The sequence below is a fragment of the Nipponia nippon genome, unplaced genomic scaffold, assembly GCF_047370975.1.
Source record: "Nipponia nippon isolate SJK-2023a ecotype South Korea unplaced genomic scaffold, ASM4737097v1 scaffold_9, whole genome shotgun sequence".
Classification (NCBI taxonomy): domain Eukaryota; kingdom Metazoa; phylum Chordata; class Aves; order Pelecaniformes; family Threskiornithidae; genus Nipponia; species Nipponia nippon.
In genome coordinates, this window is record NW_028262413.1 from 24,549,349 (window position 1) to 24,564,617 (window position 15,269).

A 15,269-nucleotide genomic window follows, 5' to 3' on the forward strand; every position below is an offset into this window, starting at 1 on the left:
AAGGAGCCGGGTTTCAGCTTTTGCGGGGCGATGGCAGGGGTTTAAGAAAAAATTTAAGAATAAATAATATTATAAATAATAAATATTTAAAATATTAATTAAAAAATTTAAGAAAATACGTGCTCCAGTTCAAGTACAGATACACCACGCAAGCCAACCTTTTTCACCACAATTTCTGCAAAAGTAAATGCAGCACCTCAAATATGGGCCAATGAACTAGTTAATTTGCTGTACTTTCACATCCTAATTTTAGTCATGCTTGTGTGGATTGCTTGTCACCCTTTGGCTGCCCATGAAAAATTTTGCTGGCATAGTTACATTGAGGAAAGGACTGAAGTCATCACACTTGCAGTACGTGGCACATCGATGAAATCTCCCATGCATGTTTATTTTTGTTGCTATTTCTTATTCCATGCCAGTGACCAGGTTATGCCAGAGAAGTGAAATACATCCTCTCTACCACTGGGAAAGAGGGCAATTGATGCCTTGAACTTTCACCAGGACAAGAGGTTGGATAATATTTCCGGAACAGACAAGCTCTAACATGGGGTGAATAACAAGGCATCAGTGCAGGGTAGGAAGGGACATGATCCTACCAGTGTTCAACAGCGGGCTCCCCGAGATACCTGCTGTGACACCAGCACAACCGCTCCTCTCCAGCTTGTTTGACGTCAGAAGGAGAGAGGAAGACTGATTGCCATCATTTGCACAAAACACAGCTATGCTGCTATGAACCGCATCTACACCCAGAGCACAGAGCTGTTAAAACCACTCATGTAGGCACAACACAAGATCAAAAATGCTCAGGCACCGGAGTAAACAGATGAACATGCAGATAAGAGACAGCAGACAATAAGGGCGTGCCCAGACAAAAAATCTCTCCTGATATCAACCAAGGTACAAATTTATAACTCTTCATGTTATGTCAGTATGATCCATGATGTAGAGAAAACTCCTGCATAATGGAATAATTTATTCTCAGCTACGAGGAGCCGAGATACAGGAATTGTCGATCATCTTGTATTTCAAACCCTGTGAGCACCTCAGGTTGGTCTTTTTCTTCTTTAAACAAATGCCGCTGTAATTTCTGTCTTATTTGCATCTTATTAACCATCTCACGTTTAAACGTGGACATCTCAAGTAGCTGCATAAAATAAAAGGACAAAGTATTACTCCCATCAAGTGCAGTATCCCCCAACAGTGGCAGCGTGCAAAGGTGGTGCTTTCCTTCTCCGTCTTTTGGAAGGACATCATGTAGTCTGCTAACTCAATCACTTTATTTGGGCATAGGAAAACTTTTATTTACAACATGTTAATTAAAAAAATATTTGACAAAAAAGGCATACAGTATTTTATACTAAAAGAATAAAGATTTTTATTAAGCACTGTAAGTTGCATTCAATAGCCTTCAAATACACCACACCACAATCCATCTACAACCAATCAAACCCAACAGTAGTTCATTCTTGCACAATCCATGAGTTGGGGCAGAACTCCCTTCAACTTACATTAAGATACCTACTTAGCTCTTGCGGGCAGGGAATGGGGAATTACACCTCATTTCTGATCACTAATGTGTGATGAAGAGCATCAGGAGAATTATATGAAAACGAATATAAAGAAATGATTCTGATTTTGAAGTACATTAAGTTTGGAAACACTAACAAAAACATCAAAATGATACAGGTATATTTGCTTATACTAAATTCTTGATGGGAAAGTTCTCAAGAACAAGCCATTTGTTTCCTGCTACAGAAGGGGGGTACTTTTTTTTTTTTTGAAGATCAAAGCTTTTTTTTTTTTTTGTTTTTCACAGAATTTCATATTTGCTAATATGAAGGCATAAAACAGCAACAGAGAACAATAATGCATACAGCAATGAGTACACCAGGGTAACGTTGATATTCAAAACGGCTAGATAATTTTTTTTTTTTTAAGTTTTAGAATAAATGCAACAGAGGTCAATAATCACAAAATTTTAAGGTTAGAGCAAGATCAGTCAATGACTAAACATAGTTAACATCTTTTATAGGACTATTACTGATTATTAGCTTTTTGTTTTGCAAATGGGCACAGTACTTGTAAGAATGGAAGAAAGAGGACAATAACATGCATAATATTAACTACACACTTTAAAAATTATGAACCATGCAGAAGTTTAGCTCAAATAGTAGTACTAATGGTCTACGTCTGATTCAAAACCACATAGTTCATTGATCACGGATGCATGGTATTAGTCACAAAAAGTTTCAGAACACATTGTGTTTATTTTGAAAGGTCATTTGCATCTTCTATGATTTCAAGTTTATCTCCATTTAACTTGCTTGTAAAGTATGTATGATGTATATTTAAAATCAGCAGAACTGCAATATTACTCTATAATTTTTAGTTTCGATAGTTTGCACATTTTAACACAAAAGAACCACATCAACGGTGATGAAATTTAAGAAAGAAAAAACTGTGGTTGTGCCTTTTTCCCCCCATAATCATGAAATCAAAGCCTTAAAGAAAGCTTTATTGTGACACAGTAATGCAAAATCAAATATAATGGCATACATATGGTGCCAAGTACTAAAAATTATATTTTAAGCTATATATACTTAAAGACTGCCAAAATTTGTTTTCTTTATATTTCAAAAAACAAAACTACAAGCTTTTGTCATAACCAGTTTAAACTTTATGTATACTTCATTTTAAGTGCGGGAGTCAAATGCTCTTCATTCTCTTTCTTTTTTGTTTTATTGTAGCATTTTGACTACAACTGGTTAAAACTAAAAATGTGTTGTTTAAATCTCTGACATCAAAGAGGGATCCGAATTTCCAAAGTCCTCATTTTTCTCTTACGGAAAGGAAAAAATGTACGTAACTGTAGGCTCTCTTTCTTTCCAGATATTCCTAATCCTGACCCTTCCCAACATCCTTCACCCTCTATAAAAAATAAGTTTACTCTTCTTTTTTTAAGACAGTGGCCTCAAGAGTATCATCTTTATGGCAAACACTGTCTGCATTTAGTGCATTTAAGTGAGGATTTGTATTGCACATTTTAGAGTCATTACTCAAGGCACTTTCAGACTGATTGGAAGCCCTGATGTCTCCTGTATTCCCATTCATCTGGGAAGCTGGTTTTTCCTCATTCACAACTCCATTTTCAGCCAGGGATCCATCTGAAGACACAATTGAGGATTTAGATTCCTCTGATTTTGACTTAAGTTCTTTGGCTACTTCTTCTGCTGAAGCAGCATAAGGAGGTTTGCCCTATTTTTTAAAAAAAGAAGAAAATTACTGAAGAACCACTGCTATATATTTACAATCTGTTACAAAGACACTATTAATAGGCAGCATGCAGTGTGCAGAAGTAACACAAGCGAATACGAAGTATTATGTACTGCTGAAATAAGAAGTGGCATCAAAATAAACAGCACAGCATGGATGAGAAAGAATTTTCAGTATTTCTGAGTGCCTTCTAGCCAGGCCTTCTGATGCTCCTGTGGTAAAATGCCCTTTCTAACTTGAATGCTTCAGTTATTTCACAATGTAAGAGCTACATAAACGTCTGGGAACACCAAAACTGAGAATCAATATAGAGCTTAACTCTGCTTCTTGGTTCATATACGTTATAATTTAATGATATGATTACATGTTATTCAAATACAAACCAAAACTTTTTTCAGACAATTTTTAAAGAAGTGCAAAAGTATCATGCAATATTATCTGTGGTAGTCTATATGCTTCTGAGATTAGGAAAGTGACTTCATACAAAAAGCATATAGTAGAATCTTACAAGACTGAATATAGCAATAAAAAACAGATCTATGCAGCATTAGAACATATATTTAGTTTTAAAGTATCTGCAACAATGAATCTTAGTGTTCCAGAAACATAATAGGCTTTAAACAACAAAACAAAATCAGTAGGTTGGGTTGCTAAGATGCAACGTTCTTATCTGTCACGCTGTTAACAAAGTCAAGTACTAAGAAGTGACTTAAGATACGGACATCTTAGACACCTTAAACAATAGCAAACAGTTTCATAGTTTAATAATCTTAATTTTGACATACTAGAAACAGCATGGTTAGTACTTCTCTGAATTGCTGAAAGATTTTGCAGGTAAGAACTGTTGTTCTCTAGCATCAGGATCACAAACCTTGTTTTCCAGAAAATGACAAAAAATTCTGCAGTAACATTGCATAGGTATATATGACTGGCATATGAGGACAATGAATATTTATCACATGTGTAAATGTACTTCTTTACAGGCTTTACTAAGTGTTAAGTTTTAGATTAAATACATGCTTTTGTTTCTTCCCAGATCAAGAGTGAAAGGTCTCATCTTGTGAAAAAATAGGCATGTCTTATGTTTGCTAAATACAAATTGCTTATTTCAGTCAGATTCTCCAACCTTTGTTCATATCACCTCATAATGAGTATCAATAAAGCCACTGCAGGGAGGATCTTACTTGGTGTAAATATGCACGTCTGAATATGGCCCTACACAGGCACTCTTTCTAACTGCCCAGGTTTGTAAGACAGGGAAGTACACTGTTGCCAGTTAATCTCAACTGGGTATCAAAATCTATTTGTTATGCATTAAGCTTCCCAAGTTCTGCCTGCCACATGCATTTTAATTCACCTTTTTTCTCTTCCTGTAAAAGGAACATATACTAGAGTATAGTGATTGATGACCATAAAATCCAATGGGCTCAGGACCAGTCAATAGAAAACGGCACCATTTATCTTTCTCTCCCTATCACAGGCACAATTTTAGACCAAGATCCTTGTGATCACAAGTATTTACCATCCAAATTACATATCATTAATAAAAATATGAATATCCAAACTTGCTGACCGTCTGTCAACACTATCTACCATCCACCTACAGGTACTATCTGAACTACATTTACATATGTAAACCTGTCGTAAGCCCAGAATATTTGGGAGCTCCTTCTCAGGGCTTCCTTTATTTCATAGGTTAAAGTACTTGGAAATTAGATACTATATAATTAACACAGTGGTTTCTCTTCTATTTAAAGTAAAATATGTAAAGCTTTAAATACATAGGTACATTTGTAGACATAGATAATCTGTATACACAGAAATTTAACAGGAGAAGTATTTGAATTTTTACACCTAGAACACAGCAAGTTTTATTTGAAGTTAACAGTTGCTTCATTGTCCACTGGAGAACATCCCTTCTCTTACCATCTGATACCTGCAAACACCCCCCCACTCTTTACATACTAATGTCTCCGTCACAAATTGCAGATCCATACGATATATTTACTGTGAAAGTTTTCCACCTATTTACTACCCACTCATCCATTACCATTGGGACTTGCATCAACATTGAAAACTGCATAGCAGCAAGAACAATGGAAAAGGGAGGAAAACATAACTCTGAAGCAAATGGCATTTAATATGAAACAGCAGTTTGTTTCAGCTCTATTTAAAGGATCCATGGAAAAGAAAAACCATGATCCACAGACACTTCATACATTGTCACCGAAAATGGAACTGTGTGCTCGTGGGGGCAAAGACTGGTCTGTTATTTCCTAGAAGTTTAGAGTAAGTTCTTATATTTGGAGCCAAGCAGCAGCAAAGATCCTTCTACTGCTACTGATTTTTCTTCATGAGGTTGGACTGTGGTCCCAGAAAAGAAACTGGGAAAGAGTGGGGGCGGGAACAGAAACGGCTAATTTGTTTCAGCTTTGTATTTCTCCCATTTTCCTAAATTTTCTTCTACTCCCACAGCTGGTTAGAGCTGTGTAGGCACAGCCTTCATATCAAAATACATTTTTCCATGTCTGTCTTTATAACCAAAGTTTGCTTATAAGTGACAGGCAACACTAGCCTGTCATCCATCACTGGTTGTGCAGCTTACAGCTTCAACATGTAGGCAAGATCACTGTAAGAAACACTTTTATGTTTTAAACTTGTGCTTGTCAGTATTAGCTGGTCTGGAAGTCCATACCATACTAGCCTGTAAACTAGAGTGTTTTGAAGTCAGGCACATGGCTTTATTACCTGAATTGCTCCCTGGCTTTTATAACCTCTCCCATAGTACCTTCCGCCTCTTCCAAAAGTTCTTATCACTGGAGTGGAAATAACTCCCCTAGGACGCCTGTAAGTTTTGAGGAAAAGGAAGAAAGAAAAATACGTATCAGCTTTGTTCAAAACTACTTTAAATTTTATTTTGCTGGAAGATTTTTTTTTTCTCAATTTACTGTCTAGTGACTAACATTTACATTTCTTTAAAGAAGCAATATGACTAAGTAGTTCAGAACTACAGGGTTCTACTGCTTGCAAGTGAAGCAGTAAAACCTAACAAACTTTTTTTTCATAGCAATAAAATGACTATTTCTATATTTCACTCCTAGAGAAACAATGAGTACTTTCAAGCTTTGCAGAAACATTTTCAAAGTTTCAAATTATCCTTACAGTGCTTTAAAGAGCTCAAAATACTTTCACCTTAAAAAAATACCCAAGCAATTTGAACCATTTATAAGGCCATTTCTCCAATTTAATAACACTTCCCACATATAAACATGCTAGACAGAAGAAATCAGATAAAAGAAAGGCAGGCAAAATACGAAATTGCTTCAGTTTTGATGGGAGAATACAAAATTATCTAAGAGCCTGAGGGAAAAAAGGAGGCTTCAGCCATATCTGACATGTAGCAATTTATCAAGTTTGGGTGCAACCAGGACACATCAGGTGGTGGCTTTTTGATTTGATTCAATGAAGATTAGATCAGATCAAAACAAATTTTCACTCAGCTAAAACTGTTTTAATTGCAGAAACTCAACTTCCTTATCATTATGTCAAGGGCTACTTCTCACCTAAAATTCTTTTTGTTTTCTCTACTAGAAATATGTGATTGCTCCACTTTTCCTCCAAATCCACTGCCTGATACTGGGAGGTCCCAGCACAAAGACTGGCCCCTTTAAAGCTGGCACAGAGCAGCCAGGTGCTGCTCAGGTCCAGGCCTGCATCCAGCCCAGTTTCTAAGCTGCGTGGCCTGCAATTGCCCTGTTTGCCATTCTGGCAACAAATGACAGCTGCAATTCAACTGCATCTCATTTTCCATATACCTGACAATTCCCATATGCCAGCAAGGTCCTTGTGAGCTGTACAAAAAACCACCTGAAGAGGAGGTAAGCTTTTCTGTAGTGCTCCTACTTCCTCTGCTGCTGTGCTGCAAAAACTAAGTTACGCTGAACTGACTCAGAGGAGAAACACTGATCTGTGCCATGCAAGTCTTTTCACACACACTGCAAATTCCCACATTGAGCAATAAGAAATTAAATACTGGGATTTAAATACAACAGCAAAGAATAAAAAGAGGAAAGAGCTGTGTTTTATATTTCAGTAACTCTCACTGCATTCTTCCCAAATATTTTAACAGGGCTTACCTATCCCATTTGATAATTTGTTTACAAGGTGAAAGCGTACCCTTCAGGGAGCAGAGTTAAGATTTTTCCCACTCAGAAAATTACACTAAATATATTGATGGGTAGAAGCCAATAAAAAGCAGCCGGTATAATTTTACACAATAAGAATATCCAAGTTCAGTGCTGCACAGAGACATGAGACAATGGTGTAAACAAGCCTGACATGATCCCCTCTGCTGAAATAGATAAAAGATGAAAGAGATGTCTGCAGGGCTAGGTGATAAATTGCAGACAATGTACTGTGCAGTTTCCTAGGAGCATTCTTTAGTATGAAACAGCATCTGCCAACATGGATCCCAATCTTTAAAATACCCGTCTTTAGACAGAACACTGACATTAGCATGTCTTCCTACTGGGTTTTATTTTTAGTAACTGACACAACAAACAGATAAGCTGCCTGTGGTAGTTTTTCCCTCTTTGACTAATTCTAGTAACTCCACATGTAAAGAATCTAACATCCGTTATGATTTGATGGAGACAGGAAGATCTGGCATTGACAGTTTTCCTGTCTTTTTGGGGTGACAACTTGCACCCAAACCTAACTGCCCAAAGACAGGACCTCTGACAGAAAGAAAATGTCAGATATTTTACCTCCTAACTCAAAAGCTACTATTGGAGAATAGTATTTCTCTGTTGTAAAGATACTTACAGGAGCAATACCACCGTTTCAGTGATTTGACCACTTCCCAGATTAGGAGGGCTCTCAATTTAGGACCTGCCAGTGTTAGTTCCTGGCTACTGATGTTTTGCATAAATGAATGTATTTGCCTCTTCAGAAAATGGAGGAACTGCTATTCTGTGAAGGAAGTCAATGATATGTATATAAACATAAGCCAGATCTGAGCCTGAAGGTGTCTCCAGATCATCGCTCAGGGTCACTCAGTCAGACAGCAGGCTTTTTACCCGGACATTTTCCACAAACAGTACTGCAGTCAGTGCATTTAACGGAACAAAAGTAACAGCCTCTGTAGTAAGCTGGATTCTTCTGTTCATGGATCCCCATGAAAAACAGAACTTATGACCACACACTAACCTCATTTAAATGGTGAAAAATGGTATTTCATCTACTGAAACTCAGGAGTAAGATTAAAATACCCAAAGGAGCCTAGTGCCTCATCACACACCTTAGCTTATTCCCCTGGTCTACAGCCGCTACTCTGGAAGAGCGCAGGTGTCCCACAGACCCCACTAGCCTGCACAGTTAGCTGACAGCTGCCTGAAGCATCTAAAACAACACTAGATGCTTATGTTTTGGCAACTGAATCTCATTCTAGAGAATAAAATGCTCCTACCCTATGTTTGCTCCCCTCACCTATGTTTGCTCCCCTCACAGTGCCAGCTGTGCTCTTACAGCAATGCTGTTTTCTGCTGCTGAACTTTTAAATCTTTGTTTCTGCTGTTCTTACCTCTCCCTGTCCCCACATCAGCAGCTCTCACTTCTCCCCCTGCTCCCATTCTCCCAGGGCTTCAGATCCAACCATTTCCTCACTCAGTCCAACAAGAGAGGCTTTCCAACAGCTCCTGCTGACTTTAGCACTATGCTTTATAATGCACATTTGATTAAATTAATGGATAGAGAGGAATTCATGCCGTTCAGACTTATTCTTTCAGACTGCCACTTCCTGGCTCAAGATGGCCTAAATACACCTACTTTACTCCATTCCTTTAATATAGTTAAAGACAGACATAGTATATAAATCACATTACTTTGGGATTGTCTCCTGTAACAGATACAATTTTAATTAATGATGACAGACAGTTTTGTAAGGCACAGAACAATTAAGCCTATGGAATAAATACAATCTTAAAAGTAAAGGACTAGATATTTCTGTAACAAAGTATTTCTTTTTCAGAAATGTTGTGCACCTGTAATTTCAGCTGTAGTGAAATGGACTGGAAGAACTGAAGAAATTAATATTCTTTTAAGCACATCTCCCATCATGACTGCAGCAGAGAACTATTAAACCTAGAAATGTCCTTCAGGTGTTTTCTGCTTCACAGAAGAATTACATAATGAAGTTATTAAAAATTTTATCATACTTCTTAATAAATGTTCTACCATGACAAAGAAAGTAATTGAGTGCTGTGATGGTTTTGATTGGGTATTATGTATTTATTGATTTCATGTAAGAGAAAGTCCCCAAGTCATTTCCTCATGCAAAACAATCCAGTGTGTGCATATATCTATCTACACGTATATATCAGATTCAGACTATGAATTTTATTTGCACATAAAAATACTTATACTCATCTGAATAACTGATTAAAAACATCTTAAAATGAATGTAAATGCTTTTGTTGAATACTCAGTGGGTATAATTCTCCTAATGTGTCCTAAAATGCATTGTATGCAATTTCTAATGCTTCCAACTTTTCCCTGTTTTACTTTTTTCCCTCAATCATTAAATTACTTATGAAAAGTATGGTCCAGAAGATTGCACTTACCCTCTCGCTGGTCCTCCCACAGAAACGACCTGCAGAGGAAATGGCCCTCTACCCCCTCGTCCACGTCTGCTTCCAGCCCAATGGCCGACTACAGTGCCGGCAATTTCAAGTTTCCCTCCCTGAGAAGGAATAGGTTGGACTCCTGCACATAAAAGCAAAACCAGACCTTGATCTTCACAATCATAACATTAAAGTTATGAATGAATGGAAAACGCTTTTGCCCAGATTTTATCACATATACAGTTTCCTCTTTTGATACTGGGAGATTATTTCTCATTTTGCGTTCTTTCAGAAGTATTGTAACTCCAAGTCTTTCTTTCCCCCCCTTTTTAAAAATAGATATGAATTCTGAAAAATGATCCTGAGTACTTCAGTTTCAGTAATTAAAAATATACTTTAGATAAACATTAAGAAACTGAAGTGAAATTTTACAAGCTATCTGAAGATTATTTTTTTCCTGCATCCCTAATGAAGAAGTAATTTTTGCAGGTTTAAAGGCACTTTCTAGTGAACACCAAATATCAGCATAAGACACAGATTATAATTGCTATAAACAACTTACTAGGCAGAATTATCTGTAGTAACACTAAGTTGTTATAAAAATATAGCATTTAAACTGATCTGGGTGTAAAAGGCAGGTTTGTCCTTCCCCTACCAAGAGAGCAGTTAAAATTGCAATTGTCTAAAATACAAATATATCTTCTACTCAAGTTGCTCATATCTTTATACCTGTGTTTTGCCCTTAAAAAAATTAACACTGGGGCATAACATATATTTCAAGAAATCTAGGTAAGTGCAACTGAGCCAGATGTTACTGGTAAGACCATCAGCCCTGAAAGGGTTACAAAACACAGCATTTATGCAGCCACGATTAGTCTTCAAACGTTAATATGCTAGGAACTAAATTACTGATTAAATTCAAAAAGGTTCATTCTTCCCTGTACAAGTCTTTCAGCTTCAAATGCACATTGTTTATGGGGGCAGAGTTATTCACACAACAAAGCATTAGAGGTATGTTTGCTTAGGATAAAAGCTCAGAGGCCAGAAAGGACAGCTAAACATACGGAAAAATTTTACCCTAAATGGGGGATTGGAATTAACACGTTTCCATTGTCCCACTCTGTACAGGAGACGAGCAACAGGCACACAGGGAGGTAAGTAAGTCTCATGCCTGTGTCCACGCTGACATTGATGCCAGCGAAGAACGGGTCAGCAGTAATACCAAAGCCAGTCATTTCTATGTTGGGTTGTTTCTGCTAAAAGCTCAACTGCCCCCGAATTTCAGAAAATAACTGTTAATACATTCAAGCAAAGTTCAGCTGATTACAGATTCCACTCTCGCATTTTGAAGCGTAGGAGAGAGACCGTCTCATTAGGGTTTACGGCTATCCTGTGTTTGGAGGAGGGTTTCTAGGCGCGAGAGAGGCTGGCGCCAAGGGGCCTTGCGGCAGGGACCTGAGGAGAGCGCCTGGGAGAGCAGAGCAGACAGCAGCCTGGGCAGGCTCTAGCGAGGGAGAGCTGAGACAGTTAGGGAGAAAGGGAGACCGGCAGTCAGTAGGAAAGCCTCAGACCAAACCGTAAAGTGAAGGAAGCCGTTGCCAGAAGCTCTAAGAAAAGGGTTTTGGGTATAATTACCGCCCTGAAACTTGCTAGTCCTGTTGCTGTCATTGCCAGAGAAGGCTCCGGAGTGTCCTGCCGCTGCCGCCACCCGGAAGGCCCGGTAAGCGCCTGTGGCTACTGTTTCCCCATAAGGGCCTCCGAAGCCATAGACTCCTGTTAGACCCAGGGTAAAGAAAGACAGGGGAAAAGCTGTGAGGGGGCCAGGCATCTGGGAAGGCCCCTAGCAGAGATGCTGCTGCCTCCTTCCATCCTTCTGGAGTCAGCAGGGAGGGCAGCGCTCCTGCAGGCTGGGGGCAGGAGCAGCCCACGGCCGGCCCGGGCAAAATGCTGTGCAGGAGCAAGCCACCACTGCCGAGGAAGCCCTGGCCAAAGATGTCCTGCTGCCTTAGGGAGCACGGGGTCTCTGATCCAAGTAGCAGGCCTTTAACCTGGGTTTGGAACGGGCATCCCGACCTCTATGGCATAATGAGCACCGAAAGGCTTGCGACAATTTTTTGGCAATGAGCTCCAATGGCTACAGTGTGGCACCCCAAGAACATCTTACTCCCAATGTCCAGTATCAATACAGCTATGGGCCCTAGCACTGGAGAGATTTTGAGAGAGCAAGTAATTCTAGAAACAGCCTGGAATGATTGTAGCAGTATTTACACTCAAGGGTGCCAATGGTTAAATGACTGTAGCAAAATACAGAGGGGTGGGGAGGAGGAAAGGCTGTCTGCAACCCTGACAGTTAAACTATCCATTAATTTAGGCATTCGTAATATTTATAAACGTTTTGAAGCAATGTACAGTGCACACAAGAGCCTTTTTATGTCATCCAGTGTTGGTCCATTCCTTTTTATTCTATTTCATAAAACAGTGGTAAAAATATTTTGATCTGGCACAGTTACTTAAAATCCTGATGGAAATACGCAACAATACAACACATTCCATATTGCTAGGCTATGCCTAACAAAAGTAACAACAAAACACAGTGATTGGCACATGACAACACATGCCAACTACTTGCTTTTATGTATTTCTCCTATGAAATTGAACAAGCAAGTCAGTTCATAGTTTTGGGAATGTGAAAGACAAGATTATGCTTCACACCAACATGTTTCACACCGCTGTCCCATCACTTACCAGCAAAGCCTCTCCCCCTGCCCTGAGGTGGTGGGACTGGCCCGAAGTGTCGAGGATACATAGAAGCTGGATAGAAAGGCATGGCAGGTGGAGGTGGGAAAGGGAGAGGATGGTTCTGCCTGGAGAAATTTAATCCTTCTAGGATGCTCTGACGCATCTTTTCAACCTTGGCTGCCTGCTCAGCCTATGAATAAAGAGAAAGTCACAAAGAGATGTTAAAATTCTGATTTCAATTGTATAAAGCTACATTTACACAACAAATTCAAAGAGGAAAGCAAAATAATAGAATTGCAGATAACTACTGCAATCAAATTCCATAAAGCTAGCTAGAAAATTACAATAACCTGTCTTGCATACCTACTTCAATGATATTCGAATTGCAAGAAAATCTTTATGTATCGGTAGAGAGATGGGAGTCTAAATACTAAAACAGTTTAAGTTGGTAACACAGAAACAGTTTAAAAGTTAAAAAAGTGTTTTCCAGAAAGGAACTGAGAAACCTCTGTCTACAGTCTCCTTAACACTTAACACCTGACCCAAAAAACCCAGTACTTGAACAAATGAGCAGATAGTTTTCAACTCAAAGAATCATTCGTTACATCACCGTTGCATTCAAGTTTCCAATGCCAGAGAGAAAAAAATGGAATTAAAATTTATACCAGTTTACTTTTTCCAAATCTACCAAAATGCCATCTCAATCATCAACAAGAGACAGGAGAGTAAATAGAGCTGAAAAATACCCATGAGCCATTCACCTCATATTTCCCTTTTAGAGGTAGAGAGATGATATGTGAAGTAAGTGACTGATAAGCCAACCACACCTAACACACTTGATACTCTGTCACACTTCTGAAACTACACACCTGACCATCACAGAGGTCAATGAGCGGAACTTTCTCCCGGCTTGCTTTGATGAGCTTGGTCTGGAATAATTTTCCATCAAAATACATCCATGGACAGCAGTGCTCCCATGGAATTGGCTGTCCACAAGCATCGTTTGCAAAAAGTGCCATATCGACACCACTCATAAATAAAGCAGACAGCTGAATTCCTCGGGGATCAAGATTCTCAATCTGTTTAAAAAAAAAGTTGTAAATTTAGAAAGAGAATAATGAGATGTAATTCAAAGTTATTCCAATAGTTACATTATTTTCAAAACTCCTGAAAACAGAGCGATTTTGAAAGGTCATCCAGACTTTTCACACATAACTGACAGTTTCACTAGAAGAATGCACCAGAATCTATCGCCTGTGTATGCAAAACTGCAATACTCAGGAAGGCCGTTGTTCCCATCCATCCACTCTAGACGTGAGAGATAAAATCAAAAACCTATTTTCTCAACAACAAAGCACAGGAAATTGTTTCTAATATTTTAATGTTTTAACTCAATTCATTATCAAGAAGTCAGTAAAGAGTTTTAAGTAAAATACACATCTTTAATTTGTGGCACGTGGTGTCTAAACCATGCAAGATGCATAGTTTAGCTGCATTAATATCATTGATAAATATGCAGTACAGAGTTTTTCAAACAATGATAAAGCATGCTATAGCAAGGAAAAGCTTTAAAGACACTTATAGGAAAATTAGCAGTAGCAAATGTCATTAACAATTTATTTCAAACAATCTTGTGCCTCTCAGATATCTGCAGAAAGTTTCAGGAATGAGCTCAGTGTTAGCATTCAATTTTTCTTCCTATGTACCGCAGTTTCCTTCCAACTCCTTTATAACGTATTTTCTATTAGCTTGACTCAAGTTTTTGCTGTTAGAATGCGTCTTATTAATGAAATCATGTTTATGCATACAACAGCTTTACTTAGGACGCAGGATAGATACACAAAGGTAGAATTAAATAGTACATAATAGCTGATGGTGGAAGCAAAAAGGATTTGCTTGCAGCAAATATATTTTAGCTCTTGCATAAGAAAATATCACTACTAGTGTTCTCTAGAATACTTCTGAAAATATCAGCCCTTTCTTGGGAACATTTTCAAGACCTTGGTATTAAATTTTAGAATGAAACTACATTACCTTCCTTATGCACAAGCAACCTTTAAGATTCAAAAGACTATCCAGATCATTTTGCAGATATGCAGCTGGGTTCAAACTCAGCTGCTCTTTCTGTCTGATTTCAACAAAAAGAGAAGCAGCTGCTTCACATGAAGACAGTAACAACATTGCACGAAATATTGCATCTTTCAGTTAACCAATATATATTATGGAAACGATCCATATTACTCCTCATGTATGATTTAAAAATAAAACTTGGAGAACAATTTCTATTAAATGAAAATATTGTATGCTGTTTATCACTTGTCTTGTCTGTCTTTCATTTTGTGTTGGAATGGGAAAAAAATATTTTCTCTGCGAATTCCTTTCTTAGATCTCTAAGGCCAGCAATTTTCACAGTGGGGTCTCCTCCTTTTTGCATCAAATCTTAAGATAGAGGCAAGACTTTGATAACTCTTACAGATACCTTTGCCAAAACCCCTAGCCGTTATTTGTTTATTGTGTTGTGTTTCGAAAATGGACATTGAAGACTAAGTGGCTGATAGGCTGCTGTTCTTTGATGCATCCAGTCTTGCCTACAAAGCTGTCATTTGAATTTGCACCGATACCCACAGATACAATTAC

General features: G+C 38.2%; 1 protein-coding gene across 3 annotated transcripts in view; it reads right to left on the minus strand.

Annotated features, from left to right (window-relative positions):
- Positions 1-1,348: 1,348 nt before the first annotated feature.
- FAM120A (family with sequence similarity 120 member A) overlaps positions 1,349-15,269 on the minus strand; it is a 55,760-nt gene continuing 41,839 nt past the window's right edge. Inside the window, exons 13-18 of one of the 3 annotated variants that reach the window (XM_009475852.2) lie at positions 13,502-13,711; positions 12,639-12,822; positions 11,529-11,666; positions 9,894-10,035; positions 6,022-6,118; positions 1,349-3,255 (exon numbers count right to left, since the gene is read on the minus strand). In XM_009475852.2, the coding sequence (XP_009474127.2) occupies positions 2,944-3,255; positions 6,022-6,118; positions 9,894-10,035; positions 11,529-11,666; positions 12,639-12,822; positions 13,502-13,711 (1,083 nt within the window). In that variant the 3' untranslated portion in view covers positions 1,349-2,943. The remainder of the gene's footprint in view (positions 3,256-6,021; positions 6,119-9,893; positions 10,036-11,528; positions 11,667-12,638; positions 12,823-13,501; positions 13,712-15,269) is intronic. The other 2 variants (XM_087742913.1, XM_087742914.1) reach the window with 2 other exon arrangements.